Source organism: Salvelinus alpinus, chromosome 19, assembly GCF_045679555.1.
Source record: "Salvelinus alpinus chromosome 19, SLU_Salpinus.1, whole genome shotgun sequence".
Classification (NCBI taxonomy): Eukaryota; Metazoa; Chordata; class Actinopteri; order Salmoniformes; family Salmonidae; genus Salvelinus; species Salvelinus alpinus.
The window spans coordinates 751,453-772,413 of NC_092104.1; the positions used below are offsets into that span (position 1 = coordinate 751,453).

The following is a 20,961-nucleotide window of genomic DNA, read 5'->3' on the forward strand; positions in this document are numbered from 1 at the left end:
GGACGGGAGGAGAGAAACATTTTTGCGACATTTTCACCTCCAAAAGTAAATATGACACTGAATTGGAAAGACTAGGGATGTAACTTCTCTATCTTCAGCTGATGTAGAATATGGTATTTCTACCACCCTGGCATGTTCCATTGAAGAGGTATTGATGAGCAAAGTACCAATCTTTAATATAAAGCTAACTTCACCGGAGTCCTCTACTGTCGTCCTCTCCTCTTTTCTCCTCTTCCTCTCCTCTCTTCTCCTCCTCCTCTCCTCTTCTTTCCTCTGCTACCCCTCTCTCCTCTCCTTTCATCACCTCTCAACCTCCTCTTCTCCTCCTCCTCCTCTCCTCTCCTTTCATCTTCTCTCAACCTCCTCTCCTCCTCTCTTCCCCCTCTCTCCTCATCCTCTCAACCTCCTCTCCCCTCCTTGCCTCTTCTCTTCTGTGTTGATGTCTGGTGACTGCTGACTTCCATTATACCAGCTACTGAAATATATTGTCTTGTTTTCCACTTCACCACACATTCCACATTAAGAGCCACAGAAACAAATAAACACGTCATTGAGTACAGAAAAAAGATACATTTATTTATAGTGAATTCTCTGTTCCATGTTCTCTGTTCTCTGTTCCAGTGGGGAACAGGTCCTGACTGTAACAACAGGAGGTTTGAGGTCTTATTGTGATGTCTCTGGAGTAAACCTTTTGGCCTTCTGTATCTTTCAGCTGCCCCTCTCTGTAAGTATAGTCAATACTCTATCTCTGGAGTAAACCTTTTGGCCTTCTGTATCTTTCAGCTGCCCCTCTCTGTAAGTATAGTCAATACTCTATCTCTGGAGTAAACCTTTTGGCAATACTTCTGTCTCTCTACTGTAGCTCTAATGAACATAACATATCTAGCATTACTGTAACTCTATGGCCTAAACTCTAACTGCAGCAATATTCATGGCTATACTGTAGCTACATGTACAAACAATCACCTGCCCCTTTATATGGCCATACTATAGCTCTACGGCATTCACGTAGATACAAACAATCAATTGCTCTTCTGTATATTATGGCCTGTACTGTCTGTTCTCTGTATGTGGCCTATAGATCTATGGCCAAACTGTAGTTTTATACGATCAGATTCCCCTCTATGGACTTACTACAGATCTATGGCAGGCAGCTTCCCCTCTATGGCCTTACTACAGATCTATGGCAGGCAGCTTCCCCTCTATGGCCTTACTACAGATCTATGGCAGGCAGCTTCCCCTCTATGGCCTTACTACAGATCTATGGCAGGCAGCTTCCCCTCTATGGACTTACTACAGATTTATGGCAGTCAGCTTCCCCTCTATGGCCTTACTACAGATCTATGGCAGGCAGCTTCCCCTCTATGGCCTTACTACAGATCTATGGCAGTCAGCTGCCCCTCTATGGCCTTACTACAGATTTATGGCAGGCAGCTTCCCCTCTGTAGGCTTTATGGCCTGTAATTCTATGGCAGTCAGCTGCCCCTCCTTAATGGCCTGTAGTGTTGACAACCAGCAGACTGTGTGTAAAGGCGATACATTGCAATCCAAAAGACTATTAACATTCCACAATACAACAATATTTTATACATTTGGACTATGTGGCACCGGTGAGGCTTTATACAAGCATCTAAAAAAAAATGTACAGTATTATAACATTTTTGTGTCTCAGTGCAAAATATATTATGTTTGAAAAACAACAAAAACGTGCCCTTGTTGTATTTAATTCCCTTTCTGTGCACAAACAACAGGACAAATCAACACAGCTAGAAAGGTCTTCAAGAGGAAGACCAGGCCTGTGCTCCAAATGGCAGCCTGATCCCCATATAGAGCACTATGTTGACCAGCAGACATAGGACCTGGTCAATACCAGCAGACATAGGACCTGGTCAATACCAGCAGCTATAGGACTTGGTCAATACCAGCAGCCATAGGACCTGGTCAATACCAGCAGCCATAGGACCTGGTCAATACCAGCAGCCATAGGACCTGGTCAATACCATATGACCTGGTCAATACCAGCAGCTATAGGACGTGGTCAATACCAGCAGCCATAGGACCTGGTCAATACCAGCAGCCATAGGACCTGGTCAATACCAACAGCCATAGGACCTGGTCAATACCAGCAGCCATAGGACCTGTTCAATACCAGCAGCCACAGGACCTGGTCAATATCATAGGACCTGGTCAACACCAGCAGCCATAGGACCTGGTCAATACCAGCAGCCATAGGACCTGGTCAATACCAGCAGCCATAGGACCTGGTCAATACCAGCAGCCATAGGACCTGGTCAATACCAGCAGCCATAGGCCCTGGTCAACACCATAGGCCCAGGTCAACCACATAGGACCTGGTCAACACCATTGGACCTGGTCAATACCAGCAGCCATATGCCCTGGTCAACACCATAGGACCTGGTCAACACCAGCAGCCATAGGCCCTGGTCAACACCATAGGCCCAGGTCAACACCATAGGACCTGGTCAACACCATTGGACCTGGTCAATACCAGCAGCCATAGGCCCTGGTCAATACCAGCAGCCATAAGACCTGGTCAATACCAGCAGACATAGGACCTGGTCAATACCAGCAGACATAGGACCTGGTCAATACCAGCAGCCATAGGACCTGGTCAATACCAGCAGCCATAGGACCTGGTCAATACCAGCAGACATAGGCCCTGGTCAAAACCAGCAGCCATAGGACCTGGTCAATACCAGCAGCCATAGGACCTGGTCAATACCAGCAGACATAGGACCTGGTCAATACCAGCAGCCATAGGACCTGGTCAATACCAGCAGCCATAGGCCCTGGTCAATACCAGCAGCCATAAAACCTGGTCAATACCAGCAGCCATAGGACCTGGTCAATACCAGCAGCCATAGGACCTGGTCAAAACCAGCAGCCATAGGCCCTGGTCAATACCAGCAGCCATAGGACCTGGTCAATATCATAGGCCCTGGTCAATACCAGCAGCCATAGGCCCTGGTCAATACCAGCAGCCATAGGACCTGGTCAATACCAGCAGCCATAGGACCTGGTCAATACCATAGGACCTGGTCAATACCAGCAGCTATAGGACCTGGTCAATACCAGCAGCCATAGGACCTGGTCAATACCAGCAGCCATAGGACCTGGTCAATACCAGCAGCCATAGGACCTGGTCAATACCAGCAGCCATAGGACCTGGTCAATATCATAGGACCTGGTCAACACCAGCAGCCATAGGACCTGGTCAATACCAGCAGCCATAGGCCATGGTCAATACCAGCAGCCATAGGACCTGGTCAATACCAGCAGACATAGGACCTGGTCAATACCAGCAGCCATAGGACCTGATCAATATCAGCAGCCATAGGCCCTGGTCAATACCAGCAGCCATAGGACCTGGTCAAAACCAGCAGCCATAGGACTTGGTCAATACCAGCAGCCATAGGACCTGGTCAATATCATAGGACCTGGTCAATACCAGCAGCTATAGGACCTGGTCAATACCAGCAGCCATAGGACCTGGTCAATACCAGCAGCCATAGGACCTGGTCAATACCAGCAGCCATAGGACCTGATCAATACCAGCAGCCATAGGACCTGGTCAATACCAGCAGCCATAGGACCTGGTCAATATCATAGGACCTGGTCAACACCAGCAGCCATAGGACCTGGTCAATACCAGCAGCCATAGGACCTGGTCAATACCAGAAGCCATAGGACCTGGTCAATACCAGCAGCCATAGGACCTGGTCAATACCAGCAGCCATAGGACCTGGTCAATACCAGCAGCCATAGGCCCTGGTCAACACCATAGGCCCAGGTCAACACCATAGGACCTGGTCAACACCATTGGACCTGGTCAATACCAGCAGCCATAGGCCCTGGTCAACACCATAGGACCTGGTCAACACCAGCAGCCATAGGCCCTGGTCAACACCATAGGCCCAGGTCAACACCATAGGACCTGGTCAACACCATTGGACCTGGTCAATACCAGCAGCCATAGGCCCTGGTCAACACCATAGGCCCAGGTCAACACCATAGGACCTGGTCTATACCAGCAGCCATAGGACCTGGTCAACACCATAGGACCTGGTCAACACCAGCAGCCATAGGCCCTGGTCAACAACATAGGACCTGGTCAACACCATTGGACCTGGTCAATACCAGCAGCCATAGGACCTGGTCAACACCAGCAGCCATAGGACCTGGTCAACACCAGCAGCCATAGGACCTGGTCAATACCAGCAGACATAGGACTTGGTCAATACCAGCAGCCATAGGACCTGGTCAATACCAGCAGCCATAGGACCTGGTCAATACCAGCAGCTATAGGACTTGGTCAATACCAGCAGCCATAGGACCTGGTCAATACCAGCAGCCATAGGACCTGGTCAATACCAGCAGCCATAGGACCTGGTCAATACCATAGGACCTGGTCAATACCAGCAGCTATAGGACCTGGTCAATACCAGCAGCCATAGGACCTGGTCAATACCAGCAGCCATAGGACCTGGTCAATACCAGCAGCCATAGGACCTGGTCAATACCAGCAGCCATAGGACCTGTTCAATACCAGCAGCCACAGGACCTGGTCAATATCATAGGACCTGGTCAACACCAGCAGCCATAGGACCTGGTCAATACCAGCAGCCATAGGTCCTGGTCAATACCAGCAGCCATAGGACCTGGTCAATACCAGCAGCCATAGGACCTGGTCAATACCAGCAGCCATAGGACCTGGTCAATACCAGCAGCCATAGGCCCTGGTCAACACCATAGGCCCAGGTCAACCACATAGGACCTGGTCAACACCATTGGACCTGGTCAATACCAGCAGCCATATGCCCTGGTCAACACCATAGGACCTGGTCAACACCAGCAGCCATAGGCCCTGGTCAACACCATAGGCCCAGGTCAACACCATAGGACCTGGTCAACACCATTGGACCTGGTCAATACCAGCAGCCATAGGCCCTGGTCAATACCAGCAGCCATAGGACCTGGTCAATACCAGCAGACATAGGACCTGGTCAATACCAGCAGACATAGGACCTGGTCAATACCAGCAGCCATAGGACCTGGTCAATACCAGCAGACATAGGCCCTGGTCAATACCAGCAGCCATAGGACCTGGTCAATACCAGCAGCCATAGGACCTGGTCAATACCAGCAGCCATAGGACCTGGTTAATACCAGCAGCCATAGGACTTGGTCAATACCAGCAGACATAGGACATGGTCAATACCAGCAGCCATAGGACCTGATCAATACCAGCAGCCATAGGACCTGGTAAATACCAGCAGCCATAGGACCTGGTCAATACCAGCAGCCATAGGACCTGGTCAAAACCAGCAGCCATAGGCCCTGGTCAATACCAGCAGCCATAGGACCTGGTCAATATCATAGGCCCTGGTCAATACCAGCAGCCATAGGCCCTGGTCAATACCAGCAGCCATAGGACCTGGTCAATACCAGCAGCCATAGGACCTGGTCAATACCATAGGACCTGGTCAATACCAGCAGCTATAGGACCTGGTCAATACCAGCAGCCATAGGACCTGGTCAATACCAGCAGCCATAGGACCTGGTCAATACCAGCAGCCATAGGACCTGGTCAATATCATAGGACCTGGTCAACACCAGCAGCCATAGGACCTGGTCAATACCAGCAGCCATAGGCCCTGGTCAATACCAGCAGCCATAGGACCTGGTCAATACTAGCAGCCATAGGACCTGGTCAATACCAGCAGCCATAGGACCTGGTTAATACCAGCAGCCATAGGACTTGGTCAATACCAGCAGACATAGGACCTGGTCAATACCAGCAGCCATAGGACCTGATCAATACCAGCAGCCATAGGACCTGGTCAATACTAGCAGCCATAGGACCTGGTCAATACCAGCAGCCATAGGACCTGGTCAAAACCAGCAGCCATAGGACTTGGTCAATACCAGCAGCCATAGGACCTGGTCAATACCATAGGACCTGGTCAATACCAGCAGCTATAGGACCTGGTCAATACCAGCAGCCATAGGACCTGGTCAATACCAGCAGCCATAGGACCTGGTCAATACCAGCAGCCATAGGACCTGGTCAATACCAGCAGCCATAGGACCTGGTCAATATCATAGGACCTGGTCAACACCAGCAGCCATAGGACCTGGTCAATACCAGCAGCCATAGGACCTGGTCAATACCAGAAGCCATAGGACCTGGTCAATACCAGCAGCCATAGGACCTGGTCAATACCAGCAGCCATAGGACCTGGTCAATACCAGCAGCCATAGGCCCTGGTCAACACCATAGGCCCAGGTCAACACCATAGGACCTGGTCAACACCATTGGACCTGGTCAATACCAGCAGCCATAGGCCCTGGTCAACACCATAGGACCTGGTCAACACCAGCAGCCATAGGCCCTGGTCAACACCATAGGCCCAGGTCAACACCATAGGACCTGGTCAACACCATTGGACCTGGTCAATACCAGCAGCCATAGGCCCTGGTCAACACCATAGGCCCAGGTCAACACCATAGGACCTGGTCTATACCAGCAGCCATAGGACCTGGTCAACACCATAGGACCTGGTCAACACCAGCAGCCATAGGCCCTGGTCAACAACATAGGACCTGGTCAACACCATTGGACCTGGTCAATACCAGCAGCCATAGGACCTGGTCAACACCAGCAGCCATAGGACCTGGTCAACACCAGCAGCCATAGGACCTGGTCAATACCAGCAGACATAGGACTTGGTCAATACCAGCAGCCATAGGACCTGGTCAATACCAGCAGCCATAGGACCTGGTCAATACCAGCAGCTATAGGACTTGGTCAATACCAGCAGCCATAGGACCTGGTCAATACCAGCAGCCATAGGACCTGGTCAATACCAGCAGCTATAGGACTTGGTCAATACCAGCCGCCATAGGACCTGGTCAATACCAGCAGCCATAGGACCTGGTCAATACCAGCAGCTATAGGACTTGGTCAATACCAGCAGCCATAGGACCTGGTCAATACCAGCAGCCATAGGACCTGGTCAATACCAGCAGCTATAGGACTTGGTCAATACCAGCAGCCATAGGACCTGGTCAATACCAGCAGCCATAGGACCTGGTCAAAACCAGCAGCCATAGGACGTGGTCAATAACAGCAGCCGTAGGACCTGGTCAAAACCAGCAACCATAGGACCTGGTCAAAACCAGCAGCCATAGGACCTGGTCAAAACCAGCAGCCATAGGACCTGGTCAAAACCAGCAGCCATAGGACCTGGTAAATACCAGCAGCCATAGGACCTGGTCAATACCAGCAGCCATAGGACCTGGTCAAAACCAGCAGCCATGGGACCTGGTCAAAACCATAGGACCTGGTCAATACCAGCAGCCATAGGACCTGGTCAATACCAGCAGCCATAGGACCTGGTCAATACCAGCAGCCGTAGGCCCTGGTCAAAACCAGCAGCCATAGGAACTGGTCTATAACAGCAGCCATAGGACCTGGTCAATACCAGCAGCCATAGGAACTGGTCTATACCAGCAGCCATAGGACCTGGTCAATACCAGCAGCCATAGGACCTGGTCAATACCAGCAGCCATGGGACCTGGTCAAAACCAGCAGCCATAGGACCTGGTCAATATCATAGGCCCTGGTCAATATCATAGGACCTGGTCAAAACCATAGGACCTGGTCAAAACCAGCAGCCATAGGACCTGGTCAAAACCAGCAGCCATAGGACCTGGTCAATACCAGCAGCCATAGGACTTGGACAATACCAGCAGCCATAGGACTTGGTCAACACCAGCAGCCATAGGACCTGGTCAATACCAGCAGCCATAGGACCTGGTCAAAACCAGCAATCATAGGACCTGGTCAATACCAGCAGCTATAGGACTTGGTCAATACCAGCACCCATAGGACCTGGTAAATACCATAGGACCTGGTAAATACCATAGGACCTGGTAAATACCATAGGACCTGGTCAATACCAGCAGCCATAGACCCTGGTCAATACCAGAAGCCATAGGACCTGGTCAATACCAGCAGCCATAGGACCTGGTCAATATCATAGGCCCTGGTCAACACCATAGGACCTGGTCAACAATAGTACAGCTACAAAGGGAACAAGGTGCCATTTGAAATGCAGACCATCATTAAATAACACACCTATGGTGTCTGTATTAGGACATCCTCAGTCTTACCAGGACCTAATAACGCCTGCTGAGACTGACGGTGTCCTAATATGGGCACCGTACAGACCTAATGTTACAGTCACCGTCAGGTAGCAGCAGTGCTCTCAGCTTCGTCTCTCACTGTACGCTCCAACAATATCAATAGAATAATATCATTATGGTAGTATTGAATAATCATGACTGTAACAGATCAATAGAATAATATCATTATGGTAGTATTGAATAATCATGACTGTAACAGATCAATATAATAATATAATTATGGTAGTATTGAATAATCATGACTGTAACAGATCAATAGAATAATATAATTATGGTAGTATTGAATAATCATGACTATAACAGATCAATAGAATAATATAATTATGGTAGTATTGAATAATCATGACTATAACAGATCAATAGAATAATATAATTATGGTAGTATTGAATAATCATGACTGTAACAGATCAATATAATAATATAATTATGGTAGTATTGAATAATCATGACTGTAACAGATCAATAGAATGATATCATTATGGTAGTATTGAATAATCATGACTGTAACAGATCAATAGAATAATATCATTATGGTAGTATTGAATAATCATGACTGTAACGGATCAATATAATAATATAATAATATAATTATGGTAGTATTGAATAATCATGACTGTAACAGATCAATATAATAATATAATAATATAATTATGGTAGTATTGAATAATCATGACTATAACAGACAGACAGACAGACAGACAGACAGACTCAAGTGTTTCGCCTGCTTTAACTAGTTACATTACAGTTGGTTCAAGTTCTCTGGCTTTGTTTTCCGTCTGAATCCCCGGGGAGAGAAGGCAATGGAAGGACAGTCAGTCAGCCATTCAGTAAGATAGTCAGCCAGTCAGCCAATCAGCCAGCCAGTCAGTCAGCCAGCCAGTCAGCCAATCAGCCAGCCAGCCAGTCAGCCAGCCAGTCAGCCAATCAGCCAGCCAGTCAGTCAGCCAGCCAGTCAGCCAATCAGCCAGCCAGTCAGTCAGCCAGCTAATCAGTTAGACAGTCATGCCAGTGATGTAATCGGCTGGTACAGTCAGTCAGTGATGTAATCGGCTGGTACAGTCAGTCAGTGATGTAATCGGCTGGTACAGTCAGTCAGTGATGTAATCGGCTGGTACAGTCAGTCAGTGATGTAATCCGCTGGTACAGTCAGTCAGTGATTTAATCCGCTGGTACAGTCAGTCAGTGATGTAATCGACTGGTACAGTCAGTCAGTGATGTAATCGACTGGTACAGTCAGTCAGTGATGTAATCGACTGGTACAGTCAGTCAGTGATGTAATCAGCTGGTACAGTCAGTCAGTGATGTAATCAGCTGGTACAGTCAATCAGTAGGTACTAGATCCTATGTCCAGCTGGTACAGTCAGTCAGTAGGAGCTATATCCCATGTCCAGCTGGTACAGTCAGTCAGTAGGAGCTATATCCCATGTCCAGCTGGTACAGTCAGTCAGTAGGTGCTATATCCCATGTCCAGCTGGTACAGTCAGTCAGTAGGTGCTATATCCCACGTCCAGCCGGTACAGTCAGTCAGTCAGTGGTGCTATATCCTACGTCCAGCCGGTACAGTCAGTCAGTCAGTAGGTGCTATATCCCATGTCCAGCTGGTACAGTCAGTCAGTAGGTGCTATATCCCACGTCCAGCTGGTACAGTCAGTCATTAGGTGCTAGATTCCATGTCCAGCTGGTACAGTCAGTCAGTAGGCGCTAGATCCCATGTCCAGCTGGTACAGTCAGTCAGTAGGTGGTAGATCCCGTGTCCTGCTGGTACAGTCAGTCAGTAGGAGCTATATCCCATGTCCAGCTGGTACAGTCAGTCAGTAGGTGCTATATCCCACGTCCAGCCGGTACAGTCAGTCAGTCAGTAGGTGCTATATCCCACGTCCAGCCGGTACAGTCAGTCAGTCAGTGGTGCTATATCCTACGTCCAGCCGGTACAGTCAGTCAGTCAGTAGGTGCTATATCCCATGTCCAGCTGGTACAGTCAGTCAGTAGGTGCTATATCCCACGTCCAGCTCGTACAGTCAGTCATTAGGTGCTAGATTCCATGTCCAGCTGGTACAGTCAGTCATTAGGTGCTAGATTCCATGTCCAGCTGGTACAGTCAGTCAGTAGGTGCTAGATTCCATGTCCAGCTGGTACAGTCAGTCAGTAGGCGCTAGATCCCATGTCCAGCTGGTACAGTCAGTCAGTAGGTGCTAGAACCCCTCCTCAGCTGGTACAGTCAGTCAGAGTTAGTGATCTCAGGTATCAGCTGATACTAATACTATTTATAGCGACTATGGCAGGGACCGGGTCCACCAATCCCATCTCCTCATGCTCGTTGACGCACAGCTGGTAGCCACACCCCCTCCGACGTTTCAGAGGTGTGAGCTTGGCGCGGGGCTTGGCGCGGGGAGGGAGCAGGAAGCCCACGCTGCCGGCGATCAGCATGTGCCAGATAGAGTGTATGTAGAAGTAGTTGTCCTCTGTCTCGACGAAGGCATAGAGCGCCACGGCTGAAACCGCTATCATCGTCCCCGGGAACAGGAAGAACGCCCAGCGCTTCCAGGTTGGAGGGTAGCAGCGCCGCCGCCGTACTGTACGCACCGTCTGGAGGGAGAGGGGGGAGACACAGTTAGACAGTTGAGGGAGGGGGGAGACACAGTTAGACAGTTGGGGGAGGGGGGAGACACAGTTAGACAGTTGAGGAGGGGGGAGACACAGTTAGACAGTTGTGGGAGGGGGGAGACACAGTTAGACAGTTGGGGGAGGGGGGAGACACAGTTAGACAGTTGGGGGAGGGGGGAGACACAGTTAGACAGTTGTGGGAGGGGGGAGACACAGTTAGACAGTTGGGGGAGGGGGGAGACACAGTTAGACAGTTGGGGGAGGGGGGAGACACAGTTAGACAGTGGAGGGAGGGGGGAGACACAGTTAGACAGTGGAGGGAGGGGGGAGACACAGTTAGACAGTTGAGGGAGGGGGGAGACACAGTTAGACAGTTGAGGGAGGGGGGAGACACAGTTAGACAGTTGAGGGAGGGGGGAGACACAGTTAGACAGTGGAGGGAGGGGGGAGACACAGTTAGACAGTTGGGGGAGGGGGGAGACACAGTTAGACAGTGGAGGGAGGAGGGAGACACAGTTAGACAGTTGAGGGAGGGGGGAGACACAGTTAGACAGTGGAGGGAGGGGGGAGACACAGTTAGACAGTTGGGGGAGGGGGGAGACACAGTTAGACAGTTGGGGGAGGGGGGAGACACAGTTAGACAGTTGGGGGAGGGGGGAGACACAGTTAGACAGTGGAGGGAGGGGGGAGACACAGTTAGACAGTTGAGGGAGGGGGGAGACACAGTTAGACAGTGGAGGGAGGGGGGAGACACAGTTAGACAGTTGGGGGAGGGGGGAGACACAGTTAGACAGTTGGGGGAGGGGGGAGACACAGTTAGACAGTTGGGGGAGGGGGGAGACACAGTTAGACAGTTGGGGGAGGGGGGAGACACAGTTAGACAGTGGAGGGAGGGGGGAGACACAGTTAGACAGTTGAGGGAGGGGGGAGACACAGTTAGACAGTTGAGGGAGGGGGGAGACACAGTTAGACAGTTGAGGGAGGGGGGAGACACAGTTAGACAGTTGAGGGAGGGGGGAGACACAGTTAGACAGTTGGGGGAGGGGGGAGACACAGTTAGACAGTTGAGGGAGGGGGGAGACACAGTTAGACAGTTGAGGGAGGAGGGAGACACAGTTAGACAGTTGAGGGAGGGGGGAGACACAGTTAGACAGTTGGGGGAGGGGGGAGACACAGTTAGACAGTTGAGGGAGGAGGGAGACACAGTTAGACAGTTGAGGGAGGAGGGAGACACAGTTATACAGTTGGGGGAGGGGGGAGACACAGTTAGACAGTTGGGGGAGACACAGTTAGACAGTTGAGGGGGGAGACACAGTTAGACAGTTGGGGGAGGAGGGAGACACAGTTAGACAGTTGAGGGAGGGGGGAGACACAGTTAGACAGTTGGGGGAGGGGGGAGACACAGTTAGACAGTGGAGGGAGGGGGGAGACACAGTTAGACAGTTGGGGGAGGGGGGAGACACAGTTAGACAGTTGGGGGAGGGGGGAGACACAGTTAGACAGTTGGGGGAGGGGGGAGACACAGTTAGACAGTGGGGGGTGGGGGAGGGGGGAGACACAGTTAGACAGTTGGGGGAGGGGGGAGACACAGTTAGACAGTTGGGGGAGGAGGGAGACACAGTTAGACAGTTGAGGGAGGGGGGAGACACAGTTAGACAGTTGGGGGAGGGGGGAGGGGGGAGACACAGTTAGACAGTTGGGGGAGGGGGGAGGGGGGAGACACAGTTAGACAGTTGAGGGAGGAGGGAGACACAGTTAGACAGTTGAGGGAGGGGGGAGACACAGTTAGACAGTTGAGGGAGGAGGGAGACACAGTTAGACAGTTGGGATAGGAGGGGGGAGACACAGTTAGACAGTTGGGATAGGAGGGGGGAGACACAGTTAGACAGTGGAGGGAGAGGGGGGAGACACAGTTAGACAGTGGAGGGAGAGGGGGGAGACACAGTTAGACAGTGGAGGGAGAGGGGGAGACACAGTTAGACAGTTGGGGGAGGGGGGAGACACAGTTAGACAGTTGGGGGAGGGGGGAGACACAGTTAGACAGTGGAGGGAGGGGGGAGACACAGTTAGACAGTTGGGGGAGGGGGGAGACACAGTTAGACAGTGGAGGGAGGGGGAGACACAGTTAGACAGTGGAGGGAGGGGGGAGACAAGGTTAGACAGTTGAGGGAGGGGGGAGACACAGTTAGACAGTTGAGGGAGGAGGGAGACACAGTTAGACAGTTGAGGGAGGAGGGAGACACAGTTAGACAGTTGAGGGAGGAGGGAGACACAGTTAGACAGTTGGGGGAGGAGGGAGACACAGTTAGACAGTTGGGGGAGGAGGGAGACACAGTTAGACAGTTGGGGGAGGGGGGAGACACGGTTAGACAGTGGAGGGAGAGGGGGGAGACACAGTTAGACAGTTGAGGGAGGGGGGAGACACAGTTAGACAGTTGAGGGAGGGGGGAGACACAGTTAGACAGTGGAGGGAGGGGGGAGACACAGTTAGACAGTTGGGGGAGGGGGGAGACACAGTTAGACAGTTGGGGGAGGGGGGAGACACAGTTAGACAGTTGAGGGAGGGGGGAGACACAGTTAGACAGTTGAGGGAGGGGGGAGACACAGTTAGACAGTTGAGGGAGGAGGGAGACACAGTTAGACAGTTGAGGGAGGGGGGAGACACAGTTAGACAGTTGGGGGAGGGGGGAGACACAGTTAGACAGTTGGGGGAGGGGGGAGACACAGTTAGACAGTTGAGGGAGGGGGAGACACAGTTAGACAGTTGAGGGAGGGGGGAGACACAGTTAGACAGTTGAGGGAGGAGGGAGACACAGTTAGACAGTTGAGGGAGGGGGGAGACACAGTTAGACAGTTGGGGGAGGGGGGAGACACAGTTAGACAGTTGAGGGAGGAGGGAGACACAGTTAGACAGTTGGGGGAGGGGGGAGACACAGTTAGACAGTGGAGGGAGAGGGGGGAGACACAGTTAGACAGTTGAGGGAGGGGGGAGACACAGTTAGACAGTTGGGAGAGGGGGAGACACAGTTAGACAGTTGGGGGAGGGGGGAGACACAGTTAGACAGTTGGGGGAGGGGGGAGACACAGTTAGACAGTTGGGGGAGGGGGGAGACACAGTTAGACAGTTGGGGGAGGGGGGAGACACAGTTAGACAGTTGGGAGAGGAGGGGGGAGACACAGTTAGACAGTGGAGGGAGAGGGGGGAGACACAGTTAGACAGTGGAGGGAGAGGGGGGAGACACAGTTAGACAGTGGAGGGAGAGGGGGAGACACAGTTAGACAGTTGGGGGAGGGGGGAGACACAGTTAGACAGTTGGGGGAGGGGGGAGACACAGTTAGACAGTTGGGAGAGGAGGGGGGAGACACAGTTAGACAGTTGGGAGAGGAGGGGGGAGACACAGTTAGACAGTGGAGGGAGAGGGGGGAGACACAGTTAGACAGTGGAGGGAGAGGGGGGAGACACAGTTAGACAGTGGAGGGAGAGGGGGGAGACACAGTTAGACAGTGGAGGGAGAGGGGGAGACACAGTTAGACAGTTGGGGGAGGGGGGAGACACAGTTAGACAGTGGAGGGAGGGGGAGACACAGTTAGACAGTGGAGGGAGGGGGGAGACAAGGTTAGACAGTTGAGGGAGGGGGGAGACACAGTTAGACAGTTGGGGGAGGGGGGAGACACAGTTAGACAGTTGGGGGAGAGGGGGGAGACACAGTTAGACAGTTGGGAGAGGGGGGAGACACTGTTAGACAGTTGAGGGAGGAGGGAGACACAGTTAGACAGTGGAGGGAGGGGGGAGACACAGTTAGACAGTTGAGGGAGGGGGGAGACACAGTTAGACAGTGGAGGGAGGGGGGAGACACAGTTAGACAGTTGGGGGAGAGGGGGGAGACACAGTTAGACAGTTGGGGGAGGGGGGAGACACAGTTAGACAGTTGGGGGAGGGGGGAGACACAGTTAGACAGTTGAGGGAGGAGGGAGACACAGTTAGACAGTGGAGGGAGGGGGGAGACACAGTTAGACAGTTGGGGGAGGGGGGAGACACAGTTAGACAGTTGGGGGAGGGGGGAGACACAGTTAGACAGTTCAGGGAGGAGGGAGACACAGTTAGACAGTGGAGGGAGGGGGGAGACAAGGTTAGACAGTTGAGGGAGGGGGGAGACACAGTTAGACAGTTGGGGGAGGGGGGAGACACAGTTAGACAGTTGGGGGAGAGGGGGGAGACACAGTTAGACAGTTGGGAGAGGGGGGAGACACTGTTAGACAGTTGAGGGAGGAGGGAGACACAGTTAGGCAGTGGAGGGAGGGGGGAGACACAGTTAGACAGTTGAGGGAGGGGGGAGACACAGTTAGACAGTGGAGGGAGGGGGAGACACAGTTAGACAGTTGGGGGAGAGGGGGGAGACACAGTTAGACAGTTGGGGGAGGGGGGAGACACAGTTAGACAGTTGGGGGAGGGGGGAGACACAGTTAGACAGTTGAGGGAGGAGGGAGACACAGTTAGACAGTGGAGGGAGGGGGGAGACACAGTTAGACAGTTGGGGGAGGGGGGAGACACAGTTAGACAGTTGGGGGAGGGGGGAGACACAGTTAGACAGTTGAGGGAGGAGGGAGACACAGTTAGACAGTGGAGGGAGGGGGGAGACACAGTTAGACAGTTGAGGGAAGGGGGAGACACAGTTAGACAGTGGAGGGAGCAGGGAGACACAGTTAGACCGTTGAGGGAGGAGGGAGACACAGTTAGACAGTTGGGGGAGGGGGGAGACACAGTTAGACAGTTGGGGGAGGGGGGAGACACAGTTAGACAGTTGGGGGAGGGGGGAGACACAGTTAGACAGTTGGGGGAGGGGGGAGACACAGTTAGACAGTTGGGGGAGGGGGGAGACACAGTTAGACAGTTGGGAGAGGAGGGGGGAGACACAGTTAGACAGTGGAGGGAGAGGGGGGAGACACAGTTAGACAGTGGAGGGAGGGGGGAGACACAGTTAGACAGTGGAGGGAGAGGGGGAGACACAGTTAGACAGTTGGGGGAGGGGGGAGACACAGTTAGACAGTGGAGGGAGAGGGGAGACACAGTTAGACAGTTGAGGGAGGAGGGAGACACAGTTAGACAGTTGAGGGAGGGGGGAGACACAGTTAGACAGTTGGGGGAGGGGGGAGACACAGTTAGACAGTTGGGGGAGGGGGGAGACACAGTTAGACAGTTGAGGGAGGGGGGAGACACAGTTAGACAGTTGAGGGAGGGGGGAGACACAGTTAGACAGTTGAGGGAGGAGGGAGACACAGTTAGACAGTTGAGGGAGGGGGGAGACACAGTTAGACAGTTGGGGGAGGGGGGAGACACAGTTAGACAGTTGAGGGAGGAGGGAGACACAGTTAGACAGTTGGGGGAGGGGGGAGACACAGTTAGACAGTGGAGGGAGAGGGGGGAGACACAGTTAGACAGTTGAGGGAGGGGGGAGACACAGTTAGACAGTTGGGAGAGGGGGGAGACACAGTTAGACAGTTGGGGGAGGGGGGAGACACAGTTAGACAGTTGGGGGAGGGGGGAGACACAGTTAGACAGTTGGGGGAGGGGGGAGACACAGTTAGACAGTTGGGGGAGGGGGGAGACACAGTTAGACAGTTGGGAGAGGAGGGGGGAGACACAGTTAGACAGTGGAGGGAGAGGGGGGAGACACAGTTAGACAGTGGAGGGAGAGGGGGGAGACACAGTTAGACAGTGGAGGGAGAGGGGGAGACACAGTTAGACAGTGGAGGGAGAGGGGGGAGACACAGTTAGACAGTGGAGGGAGGGGGAGACACAGTTAGACAGTGGAGGGAGGGGGGAGACAAGGTTAGACAGTTGAGGGAGGGGGGAGACACAGTTAGACAGTTGGGGGAGGGGGGAGACACAGTTAGACAGTTGGGGGAGAGGGGGGAGACACAGTTAGACAGTTGGGAGAGGGGGGAGACACTGTTAGACAGTTGAGGGAGGAGGGAGACACAGTTAGACAGTGGAGGGAGGGGGGAGACACAGTTAGACAGTTGAGGGAGGGGGGAGACACAGTTAGACAGTGGAGGGAGGGTGGAGACACAGTTAGACAGTTGGGGGAGAGGGGGGAGACACAGTTAGACAGTTGGGGGAGGGGGGAGACACAGTTAGACAGTTGAGGGAGGAGGGAGACACAGTTAGACAGTGGAGGGAGGGGGGAGACACAGTTAGACAGTTGGGGGAGGGGGGAGACACAGTTAGACAGTTGGGGGAGGGGGGAGACACAGTTAGACAGTTGAGGGAGGGGGGAGACACAGTTAGACAGTGGAGGGAGGGGGGAGACACAGTTAGACAGTTGGGGGAGGGGGGAGACACAGTTAGACAGTGGAGGGAGGGGGGAGACACAGTTAGACAGTTGAGGGAGGGGGGAGACACAGTTAGACAGTGGAGGGAGGAGGGAGACACAGTTAGACCGTTGAGGGAGGAGGGAGACACAGTTAGACAGTTGGGGGAGGGGGGAGACACAGTTAGACAGTTGGGGGAGGGGGGAGACACAGTTAGACAGTTGAGGGAGGAGGGAGACACAGTTAGACAGTGGAGGGAGGGGGGAGACACAGTTAGACAGTTGGGGGAGGGGGGAGACACAGTTAGACAGTTGGGGGAGGGGGGAGACACAGTTAGACAGTTGAGGGAGGAGGGAGACACAGTTAGACAGTGGAGGGAGGGGGGAGACACAGTTAGACAGTTGAGGGAAGGGGGAGACACAGTTAGACAGTGGAGGGAGCAGGGAGACACAGTTAGACCGTTGAGGGAGGAGGGAGACACAGTTAGACAGTTGGGGGAGGGGGGAGACACAGTTAGACAGTTGGGGGAGGGGGGAGACACAGTTAGACAGTTGGGGGAGGGGGGAGACACAGTTAGACAGTTGGGGGAGGGGGGAGACACAGTTAGACAGTTGGGGGAGGGGGGAGACACAGTTAGACAGTTGGGAGAGGAGGGGGGAGACACAGTTAGACAGTGGAGGGAGAGGGGGGAGACACAGTTAGACAGTGGAGGGAGGGGGGAGACACAGTTAGACAGTGGAGGGAGAGGGGGAGACACAGTTAGACAGTTGGGGGAGGGGGGAGACACAGTTAGACAGTGGAGGGAGAGGGGAGACACAGTTAGACAGTTGAGGGAGGAGGGAGACACAGTTAGACAGTTGAGGGAGGGGGGAGACACAGTTAGACAGTTGGGGGAGGGGGGAGACACAGTTAGACAGTTGGGGGAGGGGGGAGACACAGTTAGACAGTTGAGGGAGGGGGGAGACACAGTTAGACAGTTGAGGGAGGGGGGAGACACAGTTAGACAGTTGAGGGAGGAGGGAGACACAGTTAGACAGTTGAGGGAGGGGGGAGACACAGTTAGACAGTTGGGGGAGGGGGGAGACACAGTTAGACAGTTGAGGGAGGAGGGAGACACAGTTAGACAGTTGGGGGAGGGGGGAGACACAGTTAGACAGTGGAGGGAGAGGGGGGAGACACAGTTAGACAGTTGAGGGAGGGGGGAGACACAGTTAGACAGTTGGGAGAGGGGGGAGACACAGTTAGACAGTTGGGGGAGGGGGGAGACACAGTTAGACAGTTGGGGGAGGGGGGAGACACAGTTAGACAGTTGGGGGAGGGGGGAGACACAGTTAGACAGTTGGGGGAGGGGGGAGACACAGTTAGACAGTTGGGAGAGGAGGGGGGAGACACAGTTAGACAGTGGAGGGAGAGGGGGGAGACACAGTTAGACAGTGGAGGGAGAGGGGGGAGACACAGTTAGACAGTGGAGGGAGAGGGGGAGACACAGTTAGACAGTGGAGGGAGAGGGGGGAGACACAGTTAGACAGTGGAGGGAGGGGGAGACACAGTTAGACAGTGGAGGGAGGGGGGAGACAAGGTTAGACAGTTGAGGGAGGGGGGAGACACAGTTAGACAGTTGGGGGAGGGGGGAGACACAGTTAGACAGTTGGGGGAGAGGGGGGAGACACAGTTAGACAGTTGGGAGAGGGGGGAGACACTGTTAGACAGTTGAGGGAGGAGGGAGACACAGTTAGACAGTGGAGGGAGGGGGGAGACACAGTTAGACAGTTGAGGGAGGGGGGAGACACAGTTAGACAGTGGAGGGAGGGTGGAGACACAGTTAGACAGTTGGGGGAGAGGGGGGAGACACAGTTAGACAGTTGGGGGAGGGGGGAGACACAGTTAGACAGTTGGGGGAGGGGGGAGACACAGTTAGACAGTTGAGGGAGGAGGGAGACACAGTTAGACAGTGGAGGGAGGGGGGAGACACAGTTAGACAGTTGGGGGAGGGGGGAGACACAGTTAGACAGTTGGGGGAGGGGGGAGACACAGTTAGACAGTTGAGGGAGGAGGGAGACACAGTTAGACAGTGGAGGGAGGGGGGAGACACAGTTAGACAGTTGAGGGAGGGGGGAGACACAGTTAGACAGTGGAGGGAGCAGGGAGACACAGTTAGACCGTTGAGGGAGGAGGGAGACACAGTTAGACAGTTGGGGGAGGGGGGAGACACAGTTAGACAGTTGGGGGAGGGGGGAGACACAGTTAGACAGTTGGGGGAGGGGGGAGACACAGTTAGACAGTTGGGGGAGGGGGGAGACACAGTTAGACAGTTGGGGGAGGGGGGAGACACAGTTAGACAGTTGGGAGAGGAGGGGGGAGACACAGTTAGACAGTGGAGGGAGAGGGGGGAGACACAGTTAGACAGTGGAGGGAGGGGAGAGACACAGTTAGACAGTGGAGGGAGAGGGGGAGACACAGTTAGACAGTTGGGGGAGGGGGGAGACACAGTTAGACAGTGGAGGGAGAGGGGGGAGACACAGTTAGACAGTGGAGGGAGAGGGGGGAGACACAGTTAGACAGTGGAGGGAGAGGGGGAGACACAGTTAGACAGTTGGGGGAGGGGGGAGACACAGTTAGACAGTGGAGGGAGAGGGGGAGACACAGTTAGACAGTTGGGGGAGGGGGGAGACACAGTTAGGCAGTGGAGGGAGAGGGGGGAGACACAGTTAGACAGTGGAGGGAGAGGGGGGAGACACAGTTAGACAGTGGAGGGAGAGGGGGAGACACAGTTAGACAGTTGGGGGAGGGGGGAGACACAGTTAGACAGTGGAGGGAGAGGGGGGAGACACAGTTAGACAGTGGAGGGAGAGGGGGGAGACACAGTTAGACAGTGGAGGGAGAGGGGGAGGGGGAGACACAGTTAGACAGTTGGGGGAGGGGGGAGACACAGTTAGACAGTGGAGGGAGAGGGGGGAGACACAGTTAGACAGTTGGGGGAGGGGGGAGACACAGTTAGACAGTTGGGGGAGGGGGGAGACACAGTTAGACAGTTGGGGGAGGGGGGAGGGGGGAGACACAGTTAGACAGTTGGGAGAGGAGGGGGGAGACACAGTTAGACAGTGGAGGGAGAGGGGGGAGACACAGTTAGACAGTGGATGGAGAGGGGGGAGACACAGTTAGACATTTGGGGGAGGGGGGAGACACAGTTAGACAGTTGGGGGAGGGGGGAGACACAGTTAGACAGTGGAGGGAGGGGGGAGACACAGTTAGACAGTTGGGGGAGGGGGAGGGGGAGACACAGTTAGACAGTTGAGGGGGGAGACACAGTTAGACAGTTGGGGGAGGGGGGAGACACAGTTAGACAGTTGAGGGAGGGGGGAGACACAGTTAGACAGTTGGGAGAGGGGGGAGACACAGTTAGACAGTTGGGGGAGGGGGGAGACACAGTTAGACAGTTGGGGGAGGGGGAGGGGGGAGACACAGTTAGACAGTTTGGGGAGGGGGGGGACACAGTTAGACAGTTGGGGGAGAGGGGGGAGACACAGTTAGACAGTTGAGGGAGGAGGGAGACACAGTTAGACAGTTGAGGGAGGAGGGAGACACAGTTAGACAGTTGAGGGAGAGGGGGGAGACACAGTTAGACAGTTGGGGGAGGGGGGAGACAGCAGTTAGACAGTGGAGGGAGGAGGGAGACACAGTTAGACCGTTGAGGGAGGAGGGAGACACAGTTAGACAGTTGGGGGAGGGGGGAGACACAGTTAGACAGTTGGGGGAGGGGGGAGACACAGTTAGACAGTTGGGGGAGGGGGGAGACACAGTTAGACAGTTGGGGG

General features: G+C 53.7%; 1 protein-coding gene across 1 annotated transcript in view; it reads right to left on the bottom strand.

Annotated features, from left to right (window-relative positions):
• Positions 1-555: 555 nt before the first annotated feature.
• tmem8b (transmembrane protein 8B) overlaps positions 556-20,961 on the bottom strand; it is a 375,967-nt gene continuing 355,561 nt past the window's right edge. Inside the window, exon 13 of the mRNA XM_071352000.1 lies at positions 556-10,816. Within this exon, the coding sequence (XP_071208101.1) occupies positions 10,475-10,816 (342 nt within the window). The 3' untranslated portion in view covers positions 556-10,474. The remainder of the gene's footprint in view (positions 10,817-20,961) is intronic.